This window comes from Ceratotherium simum, chromosome 5 (assembly GCF_057802395.1).
Source record: "Ceratotherium simum simum isolate JZ-2026a chromosome 5, ASM5780239v1, whole genome shotgun sequence".
Lineage (NCBI taxonomy): Eukaryota > Metazoa > Chordata > Mammalia > Perissodactyla > Rhinocerotidae > Ceratotherium > Ceratotherium simum.
In genome coordinates, this window is record NC_141904.1 from 48,622,938 (window position 1) to 48,643,409 (window position 20,472).

Here is a 20,472-nt window from a genome sequence, read left to right on the forward strand (position 1 = left end):
AGAGCAACTCATACACTGCTGCTGGGAGTGTAAAATGGTACAGCCATTTTGGAAAACTGTTTGGCAGTATCAACCCTACATATACCCTATGACCCAGCAACTCTACTCCTAGACATATACCCAGCAGATATATGTACCTGTGTGCACCAAGACATGCACAAGATTGAGAACAGCAGCACAATCCATAATAGCTCCAGCCTGAAAATCTAGAGTGAAGTGGATAACATGTGGTATATTCAAACAATGGAATACTGTACAGCAACAAGAATGAACAGATGCCACACCCAACAGCTCACAAACATAATGAGAAATGTAAGAAGCCAGATACAAGAGTACATACTGTATGATTCCATTTATATAAGATTCAAAAGAACCTTGTAAGAAAAACCAACCTATGGTGTTAGAAGTCCAGAGTGGCTACCCTTCAGGTGCAAGCACCTGGGCGAGGAGCTGGAGGTGGGGAGTTGTGGGGGGGAATTCTGGGATGCTGCCATGTTTCCTGATCTGAGTGACTGATTACATGGGTGTGTTCACTTTGTGAAAATATTGAGCTGATTTGTGTACTTTTCTCTATGTATAGTATACTTCAATTAAAAAGGTTTTTTTTAATACCTCTATGGAGTTGCTAAAAACAGAAAAACTTAAGCGCATTTAGAAACCAAAAATAAATCATTAAAATCTAAAGAGAGGACTAATTCTGCCTACAGGACTTTAAGAAATAAGTCCTCCAAAGAGAGTAATATCTCTGGGCCCCCAAGCACACCCAGAAGACAGCTACTTGGCCACCAAGAGGGAAGCACACCCCCTCACACCCTCCTGGCTCTAGGAGACAGGCAAAAACAACTGAAGGATTCACCATCAAGGTCACAGAGATTCTTTTGTTGCAAAAACCAACAGAAAGATTAAAAACCAACCTGAATTTCAAGATTCCTTTGCTTGCCAATTCCCTGTCCCCCATCAATGAGTCCTTGAGAACACTTGGTTATATTTTGTAATGCCACAGAAGTCGCCCAAAGGGGAAACTTGAGGCCCCAACAACTGTGTCAGTGGTGGAGCAAGAAAGAGGGACCTTGTCTGTGGCTTCCTGTCCAGAGCTCCTTCTGCTACATAAGGCCACCTCAGCCATCACAGGTGAGCTAAACAGTGAAGGAGCCAGAACAGCCAAGCATCTGCCTCAAGAAGCCCTACCCTCCAAGGGAAACCTTAGAAAGAGGCTCACCCCTTGCCCATGCCAGTAGTTCCTTCCCAGGATAGCAGACTAAGCCAAGAGAAGGTTTCCTTCTCTTTTCCGCAGCCCACTGCAGAGCCCCACCTTGCACAGCTCCAAGGGGGAGCCAGCACCAATTCCACCCCATAGGGAGAGCACCATGGAACTCAGCCATGAGTTGGTGGGTTCCCCAGCACCCATCTCCAGCGGGGAGACCAGGGTCAGAGGACCAGGCGGTAGGCCCTGTGTGACTTTGTACAGTCCCTTGCCCTCTCTGGGTCTCAGCTGTCACATCTGTAAAATCAAGGGGACTTCACTAGCGGTAAAACAAGAGTATAGCAGGGGCCCGCCCGGTGGCATAGTGGTTAAGTTCGTGCACTCTGCTTTGGCAGCCCGGGGTTTGCAGGTTCGGATCCCGGGCATGGACCCACACACCGCTTATCAAGCCATGCTGCAGCGGCGTCCCACATAAAAGGTAGAGCAGGATGGGCACAGATATTAGACCAGGACCAATCTTCCTCAGCAAAAAGAGGAGAATTGGCAATGGATGTTAGCTCAGGGCTAATCTTCCTCACCAAAAAAAAGAAAGAAAGAAAACAAAAACAAGAGTATAGCAGAAAGAATAAATGTGCATACCATGCTTCCTATTTCTCAACTCTCTCTGCACACACCATCTCACTTCATCTTTATCCTTATCCTGGGAGGCAGGGGTTACTGTGGCCATCTTCCAGATAAAGAAGCAGAAGCTCAGGGACATGAAGAGACTATCTAACTATTGGTCCCAGAGTTAGCAGAGTGGCAGAACAAGGTGGCAAAAGCAACCTGTCCAGAGAACCCCCAGTGCAGAGAACCATGACTCAGAGGCAGCATTCAGCTCATGTTGGGAGCAGCCCTCAGGACCTGCCCACCGAGCAAAGCCACAAGAGCACTGCCTCAGCTTGGTGCTACCTCTGTTGAGAGGATCAGCGGGTCTTACGGTTGGGGTCCGGTGAGGCCTTAAAGCAGTGGAAAAGAGGCCCAATTCACAGTGAGGCTGTGGCAGCCAATCCGGCTGGCTTGAACCCCACTGGCACCTTCCCCTCCCACACACACTTCCCTGAAACAGCTGGACCAAGCTTGCCTACCACTTTGTCCTGCCTAAAACCATTCCAGTCCTCACCTGGCTTCTCTCAGCCCCACTGCCTCCACCCCAAGTTTCCTCTGCCAATGCCTCCCAAATGCCCACAGGGCGAGCCTCAAGGCACGGGGTGTTCCCCCAGTCCTCCCTCTGCTGTTGAAGCTCTGTACCTGGGGGACTTCATCTAGCCGCAGGGCTTCAAGTCCTACCCACACAAGCATCTATCTGAGTCCAGACGCCTGCCTGACAGTCTCTCTCCACTTAGATGTCTAATAGTCATCTCAGGCTTACTGTGGCCAAACCCAGATCCAGGTTTCCCCTTCAACACCACTCTCCCCTGTACTTCTCACCCCAGGAACAGGCACCACCACTCACCCCACAGTCCATCTGTCAGGACGTCCTATAACCCCGTCTGAGGGCCAATGCCTCACACCTGGGCTGATGCAGCAGCCTCCTACCTCCACACAGTCAGGGCCAGGCATCCATGCTCAGGCCTCCAACGGCTCCCCACCTCCCTTACAGTGAGGTCCAGCCTCGGTGGCCCCAGCCTTCCAGGCCTTCTCTACTCTCAACCCCACCCTATCCCCCAACGCTTCACTCTACTCCTGCCATGCAGGGATTCTTTCTGCCTCTCAAATAAGACAAGCTAGTTCTCTGCTCAGCTTGGAATGCTCTTCCCTAGATCTTGGCATCCCACTCCCTCCACCTACACCCCCCTCACACCGCCCCTCAAATCTCCCAGTCCAAGAGGTCTTTCCATCCTAGAGCAGTGGCACAGCACCTCCCCCAACACCCCCCCACCCTGACACACACACACACACACACACACACACACACACACACACACACTCTCCCACCCTAGCCCTCACAAGTTCCTGTCTTTATCTTCCCTGTTTACAAGTATAGTGTCTAGCCACCCCTCCCATGGAAGTCCCTTAAGGCAGGGAGGCAGTCTTGTTCATGGCTTTATCCCCAGGGCCTGGCACACAGCTGGTCTTCAATAAATACTTGTTTGGTGGCTGGATGAAGAGTTCGTGTAGCGAGGATGGGCAGCTAATGCTCCAGGGAAAGGAGGTGTTCTACTTCCAATGATAGGATGTCAAGGTAGTAATCAGAGATTTCCAGAAAAATGAATCATCTGGGGGACTTTAAAAACGTATGGACTTCTAGGCTCCACATCAAGATCCCAACAGGAGGCCTGGGGTGGGGCCAGAGAAGAGATTGCAAATTGTCTCCTCAGGTGATGCTGAAGCACAGGTAGGTCTGAGATCTTCTGATTGATCCAGCATCTTTATTTCACACATGAATGAGTCATGGCCTTCAGAGAGATGACTCAATCAGAAGTTCAACACTGGCTCATCCACGGGTGTCTGTGTTGGGAGCCCCAAACCTCGGAGCCCCAAACCTCCACCCACAGGTTCTCTCTCTCACTGGCTCCGAGATCTCCAGGTCTGAGCAGAGCTAGGGAAGAGAAGGTGAGTCCTTGGGAAGAATGGAGATTACATACCCCATCTTAGCTGTGGCTCTGCAAATTCATTTTCTCATCAGTTTAACACTTTGCACTAAAAATGAATTCTACCTTCAAAGAATTAGGGCTAGGCTGAGTAAAGCCAGGGACCAGGAGGATGCCCTCTTTGCTTCCAACGGAAACAGGGCCAGCTCCACCCACCATCACCCAGCAGAGAGGGCTGGAGGACCACCTGGACCTCCCCACTTCCAAGACAGACATCCACCTTTATAAAAGACCCAGGTGCAAGACCTCGAACTAGACATTTCACAGAAATCTTTCCTGTTCTCCCAGCTACTGATGAGGTCAGAAACTTTGTCTTGATTTTACAAACCAGGATAGATAGGGAGGCTCAGAGTTTTAAAGATCTGCTCCAGGTCCCACGGATGTGATGAATGGGGCTGAGATTTAAACCAGATCTGCCCTGCTCCAAAGTCCATGCTCTCCACTACACCGCGTGGCTCCCACCAGGCAGCCTGATGGCAATTTCTGTGTGTGATGGGGGGTGGAGAGGGATACAGGCCAGGGCTTAAGGGACAACATCCCCTGGCAACATCCCAAAACATCGCTGCAAGTGGTCCCTTCAGCCGCAGGTTTCCTGGTCTATTAAATATGGATAAACCAACACCTACCCCAAAGGGCTGCTTTGAAGACTGAACAAGTAGTGTGATCCCATCACAAACTGCCATATAAATGTTATGACTGCCAACCAGCAAAAGGCTGTCAACACAGGACCTCTTCAGACCACGCTGTTGGGGATGGGGATGTGGCCGCATGGGATCAGGGTCAAAGGCAACTTCCTGAGGCTTGAGCAGGCCATGGACAAGTCTGACTCCTCACCCAGCACACTGGACTCTTGTCCACTGCCCTCCCTCTGCACCCCTCAACACTTGCAAGTCCCTGCCTCCAGTTTCCTGTTCCATTCTCACCCCACACTGGCCAGGGACCCTCCCTGGTACACCCAAGTCAGAAAGCATCAATGTACTCTCCTCTCCCTTAGCACTGCTCCCACTCTCCACACTGCACGTTTCTTGAGTGTGTAGATCACAACTATACCACTCTGAATTGTCACCATTTAACTCCACCAGGTGCACACACAGAAGGCCAGGAATAAGCATCTGCTGAAAACACTGGCCACGAAGACTGACAACTTCAAAGCCCCCTGCCCCAACTCTATGCTCCCCAAGGCTCATCTGATAGTCATCTGGGTTTCTACCTACCCTCTCCCTCTTAGCTCTCAATAAATGGGAGTTTAGGTAGAGACATGGTCCTTATGAGTTGGAATAGAGGGAGCAAGTCCTCCAGAGATGCACTGTCCAATAAGGGAGCCATAAGTCAAGTGTGGCTGTTTAAACGTAAATTAATTAAAATGAAATAAAATAAATAAAATGTCACGTTAGCCACATTTCAAGGGCTCAAGAGCCACATGTGGCTCGCGGCTATGGTACCGGATAGTGTAGATTATATATAGATTATATATAGAACACTGCCATCGTCACACGAACAGTGCTGCTCTCATCTCTAGGGCTAGGTGAAAAACAAGAACTGCTGCTGAACCTGCAAACTGACAGCCAGACTTTGGCCCTGAGGGGTTGGCCAGCCAGAACACCAGTCTCCCTGTGTCTCAGGGCAGAAAGAGACAGCCCAATCCAGGCCAAATGCTTGAGAAAGTCAACAGCCAAGGGCAAGTGTTTGGGCCAAGTTAATTACTTTTAGGAACCTCCATTTGGCTGCCGAGGAAGAGGTCAGGGGAGGACAAAGTGGCCTACACTGCCCTGCTGGACAGCACCATAGAGAGTTGCCACAGAGCTTCATCGACACAGCCTTGAACTGTTCACCTACTTGCCCAGCTTGGAACTTCTGGATGAGCATCAAGAAACGAGGTTCAAATATAATACAGAAAAGTGTGCCCGGGCTGGCTGCCCTCCCAGCTGGAAGCCCTGGCTCCTGCAGAACTTGACCACCAAAGCACCCAGCAGCACTTTCAAACCTCACGCCTGCCCCAATTACTGCCAACTGCCTGCTGTCAAACCCTCTGAAGCATCCCCCACTGTCCCCTCTGTGCCCTTGAATGTTCCCACCTCTGAACTGCTCCTCTGGAACACTGCTTTCCACCTACCTCAATATTCCCTTCCTGGTCCCATCCTCCATGGCTCAGCTCAAGTTCCACTCTGCCCTCCCATGAAGCGCCTCCAGGCTCAGCCTGGCTTTCCCAGGAAATGACCTCAGCAGCAGAGACTAACATCATATGTAGTCCTTCCCCGGTCAACCTGGGCTGGCTGACCTGCAGGATGCTGCTTTAGGCAGTGCTGTCCCCTGTATAGAATTCCCTGCCCCTAGCGGATCTTGCACAGGCTGGAATCCAGGAGAGTCACTTATGCTCCATGACCTTGGGCACCCCAGCACCTCTTGCCTTGCCCCCTCACAAATCAGTCATGTCAGGTGGGCTAACAAAGAAGTGCTTTGTAAAACTGCCGAGCTGCACAGCTACAACAGAGCTTTACTGCTGAATAATCTACAGAAAGCTTATGACCCTAATTTTGCCTCCATCTGTCACAACCTCAGAACTGATTCCTCCATAATATCACTAAATTATGAGTTTATAGTCTGGTGGGGCGGGGGGAGATAACACCATGAGGGAATCAACCCCATGCCCAAAATCCTGCCATCTCCAGCAAAACCATGCACACAGTAGGTATCAATGAAGGACCTGAGTGCTAGGGGACCAGCAAGGAGCCATACCCACAAGCAGGCACTCTCCATCAGCAGGGGCCAGCTGAGAACGCACTCGATGCTAGAGTCTGTCCTACAGGGGACTCGTCCCCACATCAGAGGACTGAACCAAAAGTGAGGAGCCACTTCCTCCCAGAGGAAGGAGACTCCTTGCTTCCTACCTGCTGGCAGTGGGCAGGCTATTCTTCTCCCCCAGCCTCACCACTCACAGGCCCCACAAGAAATGACTGTGGGCTGGAAAATTAACTCAAACTTTAGACCCTTGACTTTCTTCCAGGCATTGACCCTAATAGAAAAATCACTCAAAAACTGTGGAGATTAAATACGACACTAAAAGCACAGGTAACGAAAGAAAAAATGGATAATAGAGAACTTGAACTTCATCAAAATTTAAAAACTTTTGTGTATCAAAGGCCACCACAAAGACAGTGAAAGGACAACCCACAGAATGGGAGAAAATATTTGCAAATCCCGTATCTGATGACAGTTTAATACCCAGAATATATAAAGAACTCAACAGAAAGACAGAACCTGATTAAAAAATGGGCAAAGGGGGCTGGACCAGTGGCATAGTGGTTAAGTTCATGCACTCTGCTTCGGCGGCCCGGGGTTCCCAGGTTCGGATCCCAGGCGGGGACCTACACACCACTTATCAAGCCATGCTGTGGCAGATGTCCCACGTATAAAGTAGAGGAAGATGCGCATGGATATTAGCCCAGGGCCAATCTTCCTCAGCAAAAAGAGGAGGATTGGCAACGGATGTTAGCTCAGGGCTAATCTTCCTCACCAAAAAAAAAGGGCAAAGGACGTGAATAGATATTTCTCCAAAGAACTCATACAAATGGCAAATAAGCATGAAAAGATGCTCAACAGCACTAATCATTAGGGAAATGCAAATCAAAACCACAGTGAGATACCACTTCACACATACTAGGATAGCTATAATTTTTTTTCAAAAAAGGAAAATAACAAGTGTTGGTAAGGATGTAGAGAAATTGGAACCCTTATGCACGGCACGTGGAAATGGAAAATGGTACAGCTGCTGTGGCACAGTTTGGCACTTCCTCAAAAAGTTAAACATGGAATTACTATATGACCCAGCAATTCAACTCCTTAGGTATACACCCAAAAGAAGTGAAAACAGGGACTCAAGCAGATACTTATACACCAATAAGTACACCAATACTACACTAATAGCAGCATTAGTCACAATAGCCAAAAGGTTATCCATCAACAGGAAAAACAAATCCTGTTGTTTATCTTGTTGATGAATGGATAAACAAAATGTGTATATACATACAACGGAATACTATTCAGCCTTAAAAAGGAATAAAATTGTTCCATGCTAAAATATGGATGAACCTTGAAAATTTATGCTTATGCTAGGTGAAATAAGCCAAATACAAAAGGACAAATCTTGTAAGATTCCACTTATATGATATACTTAGAATAGGCAAATTCTTAGAGACACAAAGTAGATTACAGGTTACAAGGGGCTGGGGTAAGAGAGGAAGGGGCAGTTATTGCTTAATGAGTACAAGTTTCTGTCCAGGGTGATGAAAAAGTTTGGAAATAGTAGTGATGGTTACACAACATTATGCATATACTTATTGCCAGTGAAAAATGGTTAAATGGCAAGTTTTATGTTTTACCATAATAAAAGCAAATACACACACATACACACACACACAAAATGAACTGTGGCAAATAAGGCTACACTCATCCTTGTCAGCGGGAAGGCAAGCCAAAATCAGGATCCAGAGGAGATTAAGGCATGTATGTACAGGCAGCTTGGACCTGGGGCCTATAATCTTTTCTACTGTTGTTTTTTTGAGCAGGTAATTCACAAAACCTAAAAGGTATCAGAATGTATATAGCGAAGTTTCTCAACCCACCCCCACTCTGCATCCGGGCAACTAGTCCAAGTCAGTGCATAAAGAGTCATCACTTGTCCTCATGGTCCCTCCCAACCCTAACACTCACCTGGGATACCTCCTAGTTATGGGACCTTGGGCAAACCACCTCCCGTTTAATGGCCTTAGTGCTTCCACCTATAAATTAACCCTCCTCCTTCCTTCTTTTCAGGGTTGCATCAAGACCAGATGAGTCAGGCAGGTGGTATCATTAACCATATGAAATCTGAAAACACTGTTGTCTTTAATAAAGAAAATTACACCATGTGTCTCTCCAGCTAAATGAAAGCTGCGTGGGGCAGAGACTTCCATCTGCTTTGTTCATTCACTGCTATACCTCCAGTGCCTGAACAACTGGCACACAGTAGCTGTTTGGTATACGTCTGTGGAAGGAATGAATTACCAGCTCCAAAAGTCCATTTTGAACCAAGCCAAACAACACTTCATCACCTGCCACTTATCTATCATTGACACCACAGCCTGGAAACCAAAGAGTCAACAGACAATTCCAACAGCCCCCCCAAGCAGGAAAACGATTAGATAGAGTGGGAAACTCAGGAGCTCCTGGATAGTAAAGGCACACCAGCAAAGGAAAAAGCTTCCAGAGGAGTCAAGAATGTGGCTTCACAATAACTCTTGTTTCTTAAAAAGGATGCAAGGGGCCGGCCCCGTGGCTTAGCGGTTAAGTGCGCGCGCTCCGCTGCTGGAGGCCAGGGTTCGTATCCTGGGCGCACACCAATGCACTGCTTCTCTGGCCATGCTGAGACCGCATCCCACATACAGCAACTAGAAGGATGTGCAACTATGACATACAACTATCTACTGGGGCTTTGGGGAAATAAATAAATAAATAAAAATTATATAAAAAAAAAAAAAAGGATGCAAGGAAACTCTAAAGGCCAGTGAGCTCTCCATTCCAAGAGAGAAGCCATGTGATTTCCAAATGCACATTTTTCAGAAATGAGTTCACAGCCAAGAGCTTTCCGAATCCAGAATTGTGAAGGTTAAACTCAATTAAAATAGCAATCAGTATGGAAACAAATTGGGTAATGTAGATGAAATGGAAAAATTCCTAGAAACACACAATGTACCTAAACTGACTTATGAAGAAATAAAAAGTTTGAATAGACCTATAACAAACAAGGAGACTGAATAAGTAATCAAAAACCTCCCAACAAAGAAAAGCCCAAGACCAGATGGCTTCGCTGGGGAATTCTACCAAACATTTAAAGAAGAATTAATACCAATCCTTCTCAAACTCTTCCCAACAAATTGAAGAGGAGGGAATACTTCCTAACTCATTTTATGAGGTTAGCATTACCCTGATTCCAAAGCTGTGAAAATGAATAAAGGAAACCTCAATTAAATTGGAGTCAGGAAGGCCGGTAGGGGGAGCCCTCATGCTCTATTATACACTGTCAATTACTCCAAACAGGAAGAGTCACAGGCTTGCATCTTGGGCAAAAGGCGTTTACTTCTTTACTACCCAGCAGGAGAAAGGAAGATTTCTTTCCTCCCCAAGCAATACCCCAGCCAACGAGAGACTAACAACCCAGCCAATGAAAAGCCTCTATACTTGGGACTCCTAGTTTCCTCCAATGGACTTTTTGTTTATTGCAGCCCCTCCCAAATCCCCCTTTCCCTCTATAAAAGCAAGCCCCTTCCTTTGTTTCACTGGATTTACCTATCATCCATCATAGCCTGCAGTTCCTCTGGCTATTCCCAAATAAACTCGTTGTGTGGGTAAAACCACTGGCCAATTTACTTTTTAAGTTGACAAAGCCAAAGACACTTTAAGAAAACAAAACTATAGACCCGTATCCCTCATGAACACTGATGCAAAAATCCTCAACAAAATACTAGCAAACTGAATTTGGCCACATATTAAAAGGATTATACACCATGACCAAGTGGAATTTGTTCCTGGGATACAACGATGGTTTAACATACAAAAATCAATAATAAAATGAAGGAAAAAAAAGAAAAAACACATGATCACCTCAATTGATGAAGGAAAAGCATTTGACAAAATTCAAGTCCCTTTCATGATAAAAAACACTCAACAAACTAAAATAGAAGGAAACTTCCTCAACGTGATATAGGCCATATTTGAAAAACCCACAGTGAACATCACACTCAAAGGTGAAAGACTGAAAGCTTTTCCCCTAAGATCAGGAACAAAACAAGGATGCCTGCTTTCACCACTTCTACTCAACATGGTATTGAAAGTTCTAGCCAGAGCAATTAGGCAAGAAAAGGCATCCAAATTAGAACAGAAAAAGTTCACGGATGACATGATCTTATATGCAGAAAAACCCTAAATAAAGAGTCCATAAAAAAACTCTTAGAATAAATGAATTCAGCCAAGTTCCAGGATACGAAGTCAACACACAAAAATCAGCTGCATTTCTATACACTAGCAATGAACAATCTGAAAAGGAAATTAAGAAAACAATCTCATTTACAACAGCACCAAAAAGAATAAAATACTTAGGAATAAATTTAACCCAAGAGGCTAAAGACTTGGACAATTTTAACCAAGGAGGCTAAAAGCTTATACAAGAGAACATTGCTGAAAGAAATTAAAGACTTAAATAAACAGAAAGACATCCACGCTCATGGACTGAAAGACTCCATATTGTTAGGATGTAAATACTATTCAAAATGATCTACAGATTCGGGGCCAGCCCAGTGGTCAAGTGGTTAAGTGCGTGCGCTCCACTTTGACGCCCCAGGGTTCACAGGTTCGGATCCTGCATGCGCACTGACGCACCACTTGTCAAGCCACGCTGTGGCAGCATCCCACATAAAGTAAAGGAAGATGGGCACGGATGTTAGCTCAGGGCCAATCTTCCTCAGCAAAAAGAGGAAGATTGGCAACAGGTATTAGCTCAGGGCCAATCTTCCTCACCAAAAAAAAAAAAAAATAAAGAAAAAGAAAAACAAAATGATCTACAGATTCAACATAATCTCTATCAAAATCTCAATGGTGGGGCTGGCCCGGTGGCATAGTGGTTGAGTTCGTGCGCTCCACTTTGGTAGCCCAGGGTTCGCAGGTTCGAATCCCCAGCACAGACCAGCACACGACTCATCAAGCCATGCTATGGCAGCATTCCACATACAAAATGGAGGAAGATGGGCATGGATGTTAGCTCAGAGCCAATCTTCCTCAGCAAAAAGAGGAGGATTGAGGGGCAGGACCAGTGGCATAGCAGTTAAGTTCACACGCCCCGCTTCAGCAGCCCAAGGTTTCACAGGTTCAGATCCTGGGCGTGGACCCACGTACCGCTTACCCAGCCATGCTGTGGTAGGCGTTCCACATAAAATAGAGGAAGATGGGCACAGATGTTAGCCCAGGGCCAATCTTCCTCAGCAAAAAGAGGAGGATTGGCAATGGATGTTAGCTCAGGGTTAGTCTTTCTCACCAGACAAAAAAAACAGGAGGATTGGCAAGAGACGTTGGCTCAGGGCCAATCTTCCTCATCAAAAACAAAACAAAAAAAACACATCAATTGTTGTTTTTTGCACAAATAGAAAAATCCATCCTAAAATTCATATGGAATCTCAAGGGATCTCAAATAGCCAAAATGATTTTGAAAGAGAACTAAGTTGGAGGATTCACACTTCCTGATTTCAAAACTTACTACAAAGCTACAGTAATCAAAACAATATGGTACTGGCATAAGGGCAGATATATAGACTAATACAATAGAACAGAGAGCCCAGACATAAACATATGGTCATATGATTTTTCAACAAGGGTGCCAAGACCATTCAATAGGGAAAGGACAGTCTTTTCAACAAATGGTACTGGGAAAGCTGGATATTTACATGCAAAAGAATGTATCAGACCCTTACACTATACCACAGACAAATATCAACTCAGAATGGATCAAAGACCTAAATGCCAGAGCTAAAACTGTAAAATTCTTAGAAGAAAATATAGGGGGAAAGCTCATTATCTTGGATCTGACAATGGTTCATTAGGTATGATACCAAAAGCAGAATCAATGAAAGAAAAGAGAGATAAATTGGACTTCATCAAAATTAAAAACTTTGTGCAATGGACATCATCAGGAAAGTGAAAAGACAAACTTGGGAATGGGAAAAAATATCCACAAATCACATATCAGATAAGAAGTTAATATCCAGAATATATTAAGAACTCCTACAACTCAACAAGAACAAAAAATCCAATTAAAAAATGGGCAAAGGGGGGCTGGCCCAGTGGCATAGTGGTTGAGTTTGCACGCTCCCCTTTGGTGGCCCGGGGTTCATGGGTTTGGATCCTGGGCACGCAGCTACACACCACTTATCAAGCCATGCTGTGGTAGGCATCCCACATAAAATAGAGGAAGATGGGCATGGATATTAGCCCAGGGCCAATCTTCCGCAGCAAAAAGAGGACTGGCAACAGATGTTAGCTCAGGGCTAATCTTCCTCACACACACACACACACACACACACACACACACACACACAAATGTGGGCCACCCAGGTAGCGTAGTGGTTAAGTTTGCATGCTCCACTTCAGCGGCCTGGGGTTCGCAGGTTTGGATCCCAGGAGTAGACCAATGCACTGCTTGTCAAGACATGCTGTGGCGGCGTCCCATATAAAGTAGAGGAAGATGGGCACGGATGTTAGCCCAGGGCCAATCTTCCTCAGCAAAAAGAGGAGGATTGGCAGCAGATGTTAGCTCAGGACTAATCTTCCTCACAAAAAACAAAAAGAATGGGCAAAGGACCTGAAGAGGCATTTCTCCAAAGAAAATACACAAATAGCCATACACATCACTAATCATTAGAGAAATGTAAAACAAAACCACAACGTGATACCATTTCACACCCTTTAGGGTGGCGATAATCAACAAAACAGAAAATAACAAGTGTTGATGAGGATGTGGAGAAGTTGGAATCCTTGTGCACTGCCGTTAGGAATGTAAAATCATGCAGCTGCTGTGGAAAACAGTATGGTAGTTCCTTAAAAAGTTAAACAGGGGCCGGACCAGTGGCATAGCAATTAAGTTCACGCACTCCACTTCAGCAGCCCGGGGGTTCGCCAGTTCAGATCCTGGGCGCAGAATACTCACCACTCATCAAGCCATACTGAGGCGACGTCCCACAAAGAAGAACTAGAAGGACCTACAACTAGGACATACAACTATGCACTGTGGCTTTGGGGGAGAAAAAAGAAAAAGAAGAAGATTGGCAACAGATGCTAGCTCAGGGCCAATCTTCCTCAAAAAAAAAAAAAGTTAAACATAGAATTACTATATGATTCAAAAATTCCACTTCTGGGTTTAAACTCCAAAGAATTGAAAACAGGGACTCAAACACATATTTGTACATTCATTACTCACAAGAGCCAAAAGCTAGAAACAACCCAAGATGAATGAACAAAATGTAGTATACATACAATGGAATATTATTCAGCCTTAAAAAAGAATGAAATTTTGACACATGCTACAACACAGATGAACCTTGAAGACATTATGCCGAGTGAAATAAGCCAGTCATAGAAGGACAAATACTGTACGATTCTACTTATATGAGAAACTTAACGTAGTCAAATTCACAGAGACAGAAAGTAGAATGGTGGTGGCCAGAGGCTGGGACGAGAGGGGAATGGGGAATTATCGTTTAATGGGCACAGAGTTTCCATTTGGGATGGAAATAGATAGTGGTATAGTTACATAACATCATGAATGTACTTAATGCCACTGAATTGTACATGTAAAACGGTAAATTTGACGTATGTATATTCTACCACAATAAAAAAAAGTAAAGAAAAAACAATCAGGCCACATTTTCAGCCCACTGAAAGAATCCCTCTTTAAAGGCCAGTTCTCCTGTTGGCCTGAGGCATCCTTCCCATGGCAATGGGCCCTGAGGATGTGATCTTTCTATGTCCTTTGTATTCCAACCTCAAACCCAGTCCCAATAATCTAAACCCTAATCTGGGTTCTAAATCTAAACCAACAGCACAGGTTGGCTAGCCACTGTTTGAAAGGCTAAGGCTTGAGCTTCCCTGGGCCAGGTAGTTTGCAAGGATAACTGTCTGACAGCTCTGACAAGTTGCCAGCAAAGGCAGAAGCCAATCTGGGTAGCTTTCACTCTCTATTACTTCCCCTTTCGCTTTCCCACAGGACACCAGACAGCCACACAGAAAGGAAACAGAGGCCAGACAGACCAGCCTGATTTTTTAAAGTTGAAAAGTGAGTCCCTGTTTCCCTCCATCCCTCACAGGTCTAGATATTTAATATCCTTTGTACTTTGTAGAGTTGAGGAAGAGTCTTCGCCCATCCAACAGCAGAACCAACAATCTCCACCCTCTGTAGTCTCTAGGGCCCTTTCATACAAATTATCCTTTTAGCTCGCAAAATAACCCAGTGAGAATGAATGTGTAAGGGTTGTTATCCTGCACTGCAGACATGAAGAAACCGGAGCTCACGGAAATGAAGCAATCTGTCCCAAGTCTCACAGCCCCAACTGACAGGGCCAGAGTTTGCACACAGATAGTGAACCTCAGAGTTCTCCTTCCCCTCGATTACTTCGGAAAGATCAACATAGTAGAAATAGAATCAGACCATTCTGGTGTCAAACAAGAGCAAGGAAAAATGCTTCCAAGTTTGGCAACTAATAGGACTAGCAGGTCCATCCCCAGAGAAGTAGCCTGGGAAAAAACAAAGCGCCATCCTCTTTCTCCGAGGTCCATCCTGACCTAGAAATGGGTCTTTCCTTTTGAACTCAACGGTCCAGTTGGGTTCCCAGGGCACAGTCCCGCGCCGTCTTGCCCAAGGCGCGCAGACGGCCAGGTGAGGGTCTGCCACACTCACAGAATTTCACCAGGGGTGGATGACCACCTAGGTCATGGGGAAACGGAATATTCAGGGCGCTCAGACTCGAACAAATCACGCTTAAACCAACGAGCATCTGAAACTGGAAGCGGCCCTGGAAACCCACACGAGAAACGGGAAGAGCCAAAGGCCCGCGGCGCGCTGACCACAGCACCACCACGCCCGCGCATGCGCGACGAGGACACCAGCGCTGGAAGAGTCTCGTCGCCGGCAAGCACCACACTTGGAGGGCGGGCCCCGACTCCTCGCGCATGCTCCAGCCGCGCGCGCATGCGCGTTCACGGCAGCTGCCTTGATCCTGGCAGTCCTCTGCCTTCTCGTCCCTGTTCCGGATCTGAACGCTGGCTACCTCAGCCATGGCCCTCACTCCGCATTCCTCACCTTGCGCCCGGTTTTCTCCCGTAGGGCCTTCAGCCTTTCCTTTCGCCGCAACGCCTCTTCCTCTAGCCGGCCCACACCGGCCGTAGTGGCCGCCATCTTGCCCACCCTCCTCGTCTCTCGTCCCGCATCGCGCAGGCCCAAGGAGTAGATGAACCTCTCACGGCCAACCCAGGGACGAGAACGGGAGAGCAGGAAGTCCTGAAAGCCAATCAATGCTGAGTTGCTATAGGAGGGCCCGCCCTCTTCCTCGCCCGCAACTCGCCTAGCCCGTGTGGGGCTGACAAAGAATGAGACGCTAAGGCTCGATTCGTCCAACGCCAATCAGTGAGAAAGCAGCGAATGGAATCAGACCTGAGTGAAAGAAGATAGAGCGCGTCGATCGCTCTGGATTTCCCTAAGCGCCAACGATAGCTCGCTCCCTGCCGGCCGCTTGGAGTGCGCTGACCCATCCTTGTCCACTTGTCCTGATCCTTCGAGCCTCGAATGCCTTCAAGAAGCCTGACTCTCCACTCTCACCCCAACTTAATAAGAGGTCTGCCTCTCCCTTCCTTTCCAGGTATCAGTGGCTCCCTGGATGCACTTGTCCATGGGCCCCTAGCCCCTTCTGTGTCCACTCACAGCAGACGAAGCCTGCGTAGTGCAGGGCTTAGCTGGATGGCCGTTTCCCTCTGGGCTGGTGGATGATCCCCTCCCACCTCCAACCCCCCTGGAGCAGCAAAGTATCCAGGGTCAGACTACCCAACGTGGAGAAGAGCAAACCACAACCTGGGCCCAGTGGGCTGGAAGGAACCCTCTGAGCTTAGTTCCTGAGAACTAAGCTGAGAGTTGGTTTGGCCTCGACTGCAGCAGGTGGCCACGAGATGCACTTCCCAGCAGGAGCTGCTAGGGTCTTTCCTGCATTAGTCAACATGCCCTGACAATGGAGAGAGCACTCTGGCTGAAGTCAAGGTCTTCTGAGAGCATGTCTGGGTCCCCACAGCCACACCGTCCCCCTCCCCCACCCCCCCATACACCATGACTTGTCTCTCGCAAAGCTATTCCCTCTTTGGGGCCTGCCTTCCCAGGCTGGCAGCAAGTGGACACCTACAACTCCCTTCCCAACTTCCTTCAGAGGCCCTTGTGCCACAGACCCCCATCCAGCCTCCCCCCAAAACGACCCTCTTGACCTCACTAACCTGGTTTTGGTACCCTCTCCCTGCATTGGGTGGGGCGCCCTGCCTGGGCCTGGTATGCAGGTAGGACCTGGTACACAGGTAGTAGGTGGTCAGGAAATGTCAGCTCAGAGGTGGGATGGAGAGGGCAGGAGAAAATGCCAGAATGAAGGGACTGCCCAAAAAGCCAGGAGGACAGAACAGAATGGGAATGGGGACAGTCTGTCTTCTCTTGGCCACCCAAGGTCTAGAAGGCTCCAGACTGGTCAGTTCCTCCAACTGATGGTAGCTATCTGGGCTGCACAAAGTTCCCCCCAGGTCCAACAAAGGCTCTGAGCCCTGCCCAACAACAGGTAGGGGGAGCCCTCACCTCCTAGGCCTGCTAGGGGGACGGGCCAAGGGGTGATGGTAGCAGTGGTCCAGCAGAGTCAGTCAGGCTTCTGTCCCTGTCCAGGCTGTCCCTGGCTGCCCAGGGGGTCCTCATCTGGCCCATCTGGGCCTCAGATTCTGAGGCCTCATCTGTAAAACAGAGGCATGAGGCACCTTCGTGCCTCTAATCTCTTAAGGTTAAAGAAAACAAAAGATGTGAAGCAAGTGCTGGGCCCTGGAGTGGAGGGAGCCTCTAGGAAGGCTTCCTGGAGGAGGGGAACCTCAAAGATTGCCTAATTTCCCAGGGATCTGCCTGACAGATGGAGGGCACTGCTCCCCCGGAGGTATTTCAGGTTTGTCCTGCTGCTCTCTGATCCCACCCCCCTCCATTCTGCTCCACAAACAATAGGAGCAAAATAGTGGCACTTCGGTTTCCCCATAAAGCGCTTAGAACAGCACCTGGCACGTGGTAAACTCTACAAGTGGTCGTCATGGTTGTTGTAATCATTACACACTTGTTGAAGGACCCTCGCCATCTGCAGGGTCCCCCTTCCCTTCCACCCCGCGAGGCTGTCCCTTGGACGAATGGTGGCAATTCCAGCCGGGCGGGCTGCGTCCTGGTGCGGATCTAGACCCTAGGGCAAATCTGGAATCCCTGACCCCAGATTTGGAATCCCTGACCGCGTACGGGAGGCTCAGATTAGCCCTTCCCGAGGCACTGGTAGGGGCGCTGACGGAGGAGGGTGGGGCTGCGGGGCTCCCTGACCTCAGGCTCCTCCTCCCGCCGGGCTCCCCGCCCTTTGCACAGTCCCGGGAGAGGCGGGGCGGCGGTGGCGGCAGCGAAGTGCAGGAAGCCAGGCGGCGGACGGCCGGGAGGAGGAGGAGCACGCAGACTTGGGTGGCTCAGCGAGGCGGGGGCCAGTACTACTTCCCCCAGTAGTACGGCGCCGCTCCGCCCCGGAGTGACGCCCTCCGCCCATGGGCCTGGCCGAGGGCAACCGGCGGGCGGCGCGGAGGAGGCGGCGGCGGCGGCAGGTGGCGCGCAGCAAGGCCGGAGCCGGGCCGGGCCATGGCCGCCTCGGAGCGGCTCTACGAGTTGTGGCTGCTCTACTACGCGCAGGTGAGCCCGCCCCGCCCCGCGCCCGCCGTGCCCCCAGCTCCCCGCGCCCCGCGCCTGCTGCACCTGCGCCCCGCGCCACCCGGGCCGCTTAGATGCGCGCGCTAGCGGGCGTGCTCGGGCTCCGCACACACGTGTGCGTCCCCGGCCCGCCGGTGCCTCTGGCACTTATACCTGGGGGACGACCTTCGCGGCCGCGCACCTCACAAGAGCCTCTTGGGTGGGGACTGCGCAGCCTCAGTCGTGTCCGAGGAGAGGGGCCTGGACCAAGACCGCCGGGCACTTCCCGCTTTTACAGATGGGGAAACTGAGGCCGGAAAATAAACGAGAGACTGGCCGGGTCGTGAGGGGCAGGGGGGCTTAGTTTTGAATTGGGGCTTGCCCCTGCTGTGGGCGCGGCCCCGTGGGGTACTCGGCCAACGGGTCTGAGTGGGTCGGGGGTCCTGGCAGGCCGGGGGCGCGGTCCCTACTGTGGTTCGACTTGAGTAAACTCATACTCTCGTACCCCCAGCGAACCGGCAGTGGTGACCTCCTCCCTGATCTGAGGCGGCCCCACCCCACGCCCGTGGGGGTAAACCCGGGGGTCCAGCCAGAAGAAAAGATTTGCCTTGGATACAGAAGGTGGGGGTTGGGGGTGAGCTAGGAGGGATGTTTGGAAGGGATGGAGGGAGGTCCTTTCTTCCTGAAGTCCCCATCCTGTCTCAGAGACTACCTCAAGTGGCCTCAGAAGTTGAAGAGAGTGACTCTGACCCAAGTGTCCCTAAACTCTGCCTCACACACATAGGCCCCCACTTTCCTTCTGCATCCTCAGCAAGGCAGGATCCCAAGGTAACACCCCCCCCTCCTCTTCACCCAGCACCAGCCTCCCTCCCTGAACCTGCCTGGCATCGTGCTCCTGGCTCAGGTGTGTCATGGGCACAATGGACTATTGTGTGCCCCTGATCTCGTCACTGGGGGGAAGTTCATGCTCAGATCAGTTGGCCCGCTGTGAAGAGGCTGGCTGACTGTCTCCCAGGACTGCAGGCCAGGTCTGGGACCCCAGGGACCTGGAATCCAGGCCATAAGGGCCACAGCTTCTTGAATCCGCTCAGGTGGTGAGAGGTCCAGGCCCCTGGCAGGAGGCAGTGCATGGAGTACGGTCCCTCTTTGATGTGACCCAGGGCAAGCTCTTTACAATTCTGAGCCTTTGCTTCCCTATTTGTAAATTTGGCACAGCCTTGACCTCAGGCGTGGCCTGGGCTCTGCAGAGGGGTAGCCAGTATGGCTGGTCCAGGCCAGAGAAGGCTCCTGCTTCGCTAGCCCCATTGGGTCCCCTCAACCCAGCCTCTTTGTCTCCATTCTCCAAGACTTAGTCCTTGTGAAGGAGCAAAAGATTCGGAAGGAAACCTGCCCCTGGCTCCCATGCCTCTGATTGCCCCCTGTGGCCATGGACAGGTTCTTGGTCCTCAGTTTCTTCACCTGTGACCAGGTGAAGGGGAGCTTGAACCAGGTGATGAGTCTGAGGGATGTTAATGGTGGGTCTTCAGGTTGGGTGGCATGCTGCTGGGGGGAGGGTGACTTGGTACCGTCTCCCAGGACTGTGCCTCCAGCATGGTTGTCTCCCGTTGCCCCTTCTAGCTGAGCTCTGCAAATGGTCAACCCCTCTATTTCCTCAGAATCTGTGCTGAGTTCCCTCTCCCCCTCCAGCTCCTTACCTGACAAGGCAGGTATGGGGCACAGGCTGGCTGGTTGTAGCCTTGGCAGCCTGGGCAGGCAGGGGGCAGCCTGGGGCCAGGCAAACAAATCCAGGATGTGAGTGTGAACTGGGGAGCCAGGCGGGGCCAGGCCGCCTGGGGAGAGGAAGCTCCAGCCAGCCTCCTAGCACTGCCTTCCTGCCTGCTTGGTCCTGCTCCCCTCCCAGAACATGGAACAGGATCCCCACCCCTCTGTGCTGGGCTCCTGGCGAGTGGTGGCTGTGCTACTTTGAACCCTGCTAGGGACCTATTGTGTGTGTGCTAGGGGGAGGGGGTCAGATAAGGTAAGGGCTTGAACTGAGAGATGGTGTTCAGAGACCCCTGAGTTGGCCACCACCCAGCTAGAAGGCTCCTCCAACACCTGCACCCCTCCCTTCAGCAGTGAGA

General features: G+C 49.6%; 2 protein-coding genes across 4 annotated transcripts in view; one reads left to right on the forward strand and one right to left on the reverse strand.

Moving 5' to 3' along the window:
• The window catches only part of CCDC12 (coiled-coil domain containing 12), a 50,270-nt gene extending 34,418 nt beyond the window's left edge, over positions 1-15,852 (reverse strand). The window contains exon 1 of the mRNA XM_004419623.3: positions 15,716-15,852. Within this exon, the coding sequence (XP_004419680.3) occupies positions 15,716-15,811 (96 nt within the window). The 5' untranslated portion in view covers positions 15,812-15,852. The remainder of the gene's footprint in view (positions 1-15,715) is intronic.
• Positions 15,853-18,063: 2,211 nt separating this feature from the next.
• NBEAL2 (neurobeachin like 2) overlaps positions 18,064-20,472 on the forward strand; it is a 30,353-nt gene continuing 27,944 nt past the window's right edge. For 2 of the 3 annotated variants that reach the window (XM_087430866.1, XM_087430868.1), the window contains exon 1: positions 18,065-18,355. In XM_087430866.1, coding sequence (XP_087286992.1) covers positions 18,305-18,355 — 51 coding nt within the window. In that variant the 5' untranslated portion in view covers positions 18,065-18,304. Of the gene's footprint in view, positions 18,356-20,472 lie in introns of all 3 variants that reach the window. The other variant, XM_087430867.1, reaches the window with a different exon arrangement.